Consider the following 6,000-nt stretch of genomic DNA (forward strand, 5'->3'; position numbering starts at 1 on the left):
GTCTGTGAGCAAGCACACGCTGCTGGGCATCAGGAGCTGCGGCTCAGGATGCAATTAAGTGCAACACTCCTGATGACGGAAGGAGCAGGTTTCCACAGGAGTCAGGGTTACACTCAGAAACAAGGCATTGGCATTTTGCTTTCAAAGCTGCCAGGGGCCTTGGGACTGCTTGCATGTGGGAGTGTCACCCAGGCCAAGGGGATGGCCTCAGATCAGGGCAGTCCTCCATGGCTGGCTACCCTTGCCCTTTTGCAGCTCGCTATCCTAACTGACAGTGCTCCTGGATTGGAGCCAGAGACTTGAACTGGAGATTACCATAAAAAAAGGTCTCAAAATGTGTTCTTTAGGGAATTTGACTGTGGAGGCCTGTCAGAACTTACACCTCTGAGGCAGCTGTACTGCCCTTCAGCAAAGCAAATGAACTCCACACACATCTTGCAGGCAAGGGATATGCTTAGATAGTTTTACTTTTCCACCAAAAATATACCCTATGAAGAGATAGGAGAATTTCTTGCTAAAAATATGTCCAACATTTATGTTTAATGAACAATATTTATCTTTTACGTACAAAATGTGCAATAAATTGATAAATATGGGTAATGCTTGTGCTTGGCTTAGTTATTTTCTGCCATATTCTGGTCCAGTAACAAAAGGCAATGAAAGCAAACGTTAACACATCCTTTGCATGCTGAGATGTCACTTCATGAGTCACTCTAAAGCAATGTTGATGTCAGTTTACCTAAATTTAAAAGCAGGATCTTCTGATAAAGTTTCAGACATCCTCAAGTTAGGCTTTGCCGAACAACCCCATTGGAAGAATATGAGGGACATTTATTTGTTTCAAATGTTTTCTGTTGCTTTAAAACACAGTGAGACGTCTGCAATTTTTGGGACTTGAAAAGCAAACTTGATTTCTGTCTTTTGTAGGACGGTACCTTGTTTCACCCACAAACCCAGAAGTGCATACAAGCCGAGGCAAACGCTCACAATGGGAACCCAGCACCAGTGTTACGACCTTGTACCAACTCGGACTACCAAAAATGGTTCTTCAAAGAAAGAAGTTGATACAGATGTTGTCTAGGATAATGCTGAATACAAAGAAAAATGTTCTCTTTCTAGTCAGCAGTTAGTCAGCCTTTTGAGAATCTCATAAGTGATATATTTTTGTATGGAAAGAACTGTAATTAGTTGACAAGCCTTGGATCTCGTTTCCTGGAGCTTTAGAAGGCACTAAGTATTGAGAGCTTCATAAAGTGCCACAGAATCTGCTCCTTTTCTCTTTATTTGGCAGCTACATAACTACTTCTGAAGTGTCTTAGGTTCTTTTCACAAGTGACAATATTTTTTTTTAATCTACTGTGTGGAAGTAAGGCAGTCAAAATAATTGCACTAATGTTAATCTGCCAATAACTTAAAATGTTTATTTTTCTACTAAAACATTCTGTAGTTGGGTTTTTTAACAGATAGTAGTTAATAATTATTCTCATCTTTTAAATACCAAGAAGGTAAATGTAGGCCATATTCTGCCCTAAGAGACTCACACAAAGCCCTCACTGAAGACAGTGTGGGTTTACACATAAAGGCAGAGTATGTCTGCATGTTTTTGCACAAATAACAATCTAGATGCATACAGATTGCACATGCTTGACAATACTATACCTTATATGTTCTGACAATTTTAGATGTTCATGGCACTTGACAAGTTTCTCATCATGCTTAAGATTGGATTGGGAGTAAAATGGGGACTTTCTCATCTTTCTTAAAGGCAGAAAGCAACAATATTTAAAGGTGATGCTTTGGGAAAAGCTATTTAGATTTATATGGGCCCAGCTATGTGGCTGTGTCCTAGGATGCACAACCAACTTTAACATTATGTGGATTTTCAGTGTGCATAATACTTTCAAGATAAGACCTACCAATAATTCTTTTGTAAAAATTTCAAAATTATAGTTAGAGAAAATGAATCCTAAAATTGAAGTGTTTAAATAATTCATGTAAAAATGATTATATTTTAAAAACAGTTTTGCAAGTGATTTCTGTGAAATGCAGCTAGGATTAATACAAAAGGGATTGTCTTTGGGGTATAACTTGCATTTTGTCTGGGAACACCTTTTAGATGAGCTGACCCTGCATATGGTCCTGTTGAAAACAAAATAATCTGCACCAGCACAGGATAGTTTGTGCCCTGGAGTGTGGGATCCGCCTTGCCCAATCAGACAAGGAGTGTGCATATCGAAATGATCTGGCCATTGACTATCAGCACTACCATGTTGATTAGAAGGGTTTCAGCTCGTAAGAAGAGTTTCTTCCTCTGTCAGATGAAGGAATGCTTATGTGTAGAAGGATGAAAATTTCAACTTTTTTCCCCTCAGAAGTCTTGGCATCTGTTTTGATTAGTTTGGTATGTGTTTTGTAATTTGCTCTTGTTCATGCTTTCTATAAAAATGTACAGCCTTTTCTTTGAATCCCCATAAGCTCATGCCATTTTGGCATACTTATTTATATGATTGGGGTGTGGAGGGAGGGTTTCTGCCTGTAGGAGATACATGTATGGGGTCTTCCGAGGTCTTCCTTACCCATGTAGATAGAATGTTTTTGTGAGCACCTTTGAAGTTTTGTCTCTGTGGGCTGGACTGATGAAACTGATGTTAGAATTAATAAAATATTTTGTGATTAAGTAGAGTGGGAAATGTCTTATCAACTATTTTTCTCTTCTTGTGGTCAGTGGTTTTCATGTAACCATTTTGCTGATGATCTTAGACCCAGATCCCTACAGCTCTTGGGAAAGGACAGCTTTATTTTACGGTGCCTTAAGTTCTGTTTCCTGAACTGAGTAATGCTTCTGTTCACCTGGATAGCAGCAGTAGTTTACACTTTGTGGAGCCACAAATCAAAAGTGGGTGGCTGCATGAGAGATCAGCAAGGATTTTCTCTTAATTTCTGCTTTGCCTCCTTGACTGCTGATTGAACAATATTAGTAGCTGATAAAAGCCCTCCTACTAGATTCATAGCTAAAGCTCTCACCTCCATTCTCAGGGAAGTTTTCTTAGTCTTGGGATTTCAAGATTTTATCATCAGATGGTGGTATTCAAGTGAAACTTAGTAACTGGAGATTATTTTCTATACATCTTTTCACTTTGCCCATGTTTAGAGGGAAATATTGATGTTTTTGGCTTCCTGCAGATAAGATGTTTTCACATATCCCAGCAAACCTGCTAGCCTGGGTTGCATGTTTGCTGGACAAACACACTTGAGTTCAAAAGCAAACACCAAGCAATAGCAATGCCACCAGCTTGGTCCCTCTGTGTTGGCCTTTTAGTCCCTCTATTTACCATTTTTATGCCTTGATAGCCTTTTCTTCTTCTCAACTCACTGGAATTGTATTAATGCCTGTCTTCAAATTTGGAGGGTGAAGGACTCTTATCAAGCATCTGAGTCATGATGCACATCTTCAGACTTCCTTTAACATCTCCAGACTTCCTTTTGCAAGAGCTTGGGGCTACCTACTGAGGAACGGAATGTGGACTTTGGACTTCTCCTGAGCAGAGATGGGGTTGGATGTCTCATAAAAATGGAAAAATTGGAGGATTTCAGTCACAAATCAATGCTTATTTCTTAGTCTTTCTATTACTGAATTTATTTATTTATTTTTTAGAAAGCCATCCAGACAATAGATAGGTGCCTAATTATCATATTTATTTGAAATTATCAAGTAATTTTTTTTTTTTTTTTTTTCATTTATTCACTCACCAATTTCCTCTCATTTAAAAATTGTGGGTCTTCAGCGTGGTCTAAAACTTACTGGATTTTCACTTCAACAGAAAACAGTTCACAAACCTTCCTTCTAAGAAATAAACCACTAAAACCTCTCTATATGCGGGACTGACTGAACCATTATGTTGGGGTATTGTTAGAGCTTGCACAAACACCTCGGAACAAGAGTCATCATCGTACATGCATCAGTCAACGTGAATTGGAAAGAGTATTTCTTGCTGGCTCTGCTGAAAACAGAGACTCAAAACTGTGCTCAGTTTTTGTTATATTTATAGGAAGTGGTAAGATGCACGGCAAGGGGAAATTCATGTTGGCTGATAACACCAGGACTGATGAGATTGTGCTCCTATTTCCTGTTTATGAAAACATGGGCACTCACACAGTGATAGTGCTTGGTTGGTAATTTAAAATCTGATGCTCTTTTAGCTTCACTTGCCTCTCTTAAGGCCTTTAGATTTGGAGATTTAACTTGAAGTTAGTTGATCTTTGTCCTGATACCCTGATACAAAGACATAACAAGTGTCTGAAGAGACTGTAGGGTTAGGATCATGCAGTTGTGTGTATACTCTTGCAACTAAGCAGGTTTTTTGGCAGTGTTTGAGAATGCCGTATACTCTTGTAACAAATATGGAACTTTGTGCTAGCTGAGGTAGGTGGGAAAGCCCTTGGGAGGGGGGAAAAGATTGATAGGAGAGCTCTCCCTGTTCTGTTGAGGTGCAACAACAATAGCTGAATTTGAATTAAAGCACTGCAGTAATTCTTACATTTCTCATTTACAGAGGAAAAATATGCACGTACATGCAGTACTAAAAATACTATGCCTAGATTAACAGTTTTCAGTTTATATTTTTTTAATCCACTATTCACTGATATTTTTATGAATAGACAAAGCCTAATTAGACCAGTCCCAGTCAGCGCTGACAGGAATTGCATGGCTCCAGGATTTGCAAAGGTGACTGGAGGCAAAAACAGGGCAGGACCTTCTCAGCAATTTCTCCAAAAGTAGGAAGAAGATGAATATACAGGAAAATACATAGAGGAAGTGAGTTGCTGGCTTAAGTAAGCTGCATGGCATATTTTGTGTAACATCAAACCATCTCCCAGAGTGGGAGAGGACTTGCAGCAGATGCAATTTATTTGTTGGTGATAAGGGAAAAATCAGTTTTCTGAGTTTCTTGACTTTATCCATGGTCTGAAGATACTTAACTTGCAACTGAAGAAAAAGTGGTCAAGGGAATCATACCAGTACAGATGCTTAAATGTGAAATTAATTAATTAGATACTCTGTGATGAGCAAATATAAATAGATAAAGAACAAAATTGTTAATTGCGCATACACTGTGAGAAGACTTAGTAATAACTGAGAAATTGGAAGCGATCATTAGCGGGAAGATACTTGACAGTGTTTTTACAGAAATATATGGTTGAAGGATTCACATGATTGAAGCACTGAAATGACTGGGTAACATGCCAGGAAGAAAGTGACATTTGATTTTTGAGTTAAGAGAACAGGTTTTACAATTCTTGTGAACTGATATTTTAGCCAACAAGGAATAAACAGAGGGTGTCTGATGTGGACCACCACATGAAATTTTAAAGCCTTTTTGCCTAACATAAAGGATGTGTACTGCTTCAGAGGATTTCATGCTAGGGAATGCACTTTACCAATTTGACAGTAGCAAAACATTCTGGGGATTTCTAAAAGTAAAATAAAGGCAGCCAGGCTAGTGTCTGTGTCTGACACAACCTTTAATAAGCAGTTTGGTGCAATTCTCCTTTAGGCCTCCTTTTATTTAAAATGAGCTGTTACCTGGGCATCTGTTATGCGTAAACACAGTGTAGTACCTAAGAAAGAAGAAATTTCTCAGTGCTGAGAATTGGAAAGAAGCAGGCTTTACAAAATATAACTGTAGCATAGAATCATGTTGAAAACATATGTGGAGAACGTGAAACTTTCTATCAGATTGCAAATTAAATACTTAGGTGCCAGAAATAAAGGTCTTTGTGAAATCAAAAGTTGGCCTCAGTGTGTCTATTGCACTACAATTTTTAATTACATGATTTTCTTGCAATAGATGCCCTGCTTTGGAGAGGGATGGGTGGTGGATGCTTGGAGTTTTTTGTTTGATTTTGTTTGTTTGATTTTGTTCATTTTTAATGTTTTTTTGTTGTTGTTTTTTATTACAAAAGGTGGGGAAACTGTCATTTTCATGCCTCACTGATACA

General features: G+C 38.3%; 1 protein-coding gene across 1 annotated transcript in view; it reads left to right on the plus strand.

Moving 5' to 3' along the window:
- Nucleotides 1-5,795, plus strand: part of GALNT12 (polypeptide N-acetylgalactosaminyltransferase 12) — a 49,992-nt gene extending 44,197 nt beyond the window's left edge. Inside the window, exon 10 of the mRNA XM_058833480.1 lies at nt 928-5,795. Within this exon, the coding sequence (XP_058689463.1) occupies nt 928-1,065 (138 nt within the window). The 3' untranslated portion in view covers nt 1,066-5,795. The remainder of the gene's footprint in view (nt 1-927) is intronic.
- The last annotated feature ends 205 nt before the right edge of the window (nt 5,796-6,000 follow it).

The sequence above is a fragment of the Poecile atricapillus genome, chromosome 2 (genome assembly GCF_030490865.1).
Source record: "Poecile atricapillus isolate bPoeAtr1 chromosome 2, bPoeAtr1.hap1, whole genome shotgun sequence".
In the NCBI taxonomy this organism is placed as follows: Eukaryota; Metazoa; Chordata; class Aves; order Passeriformes; family Paridae; genus Poecile; species Poecile atricapillus.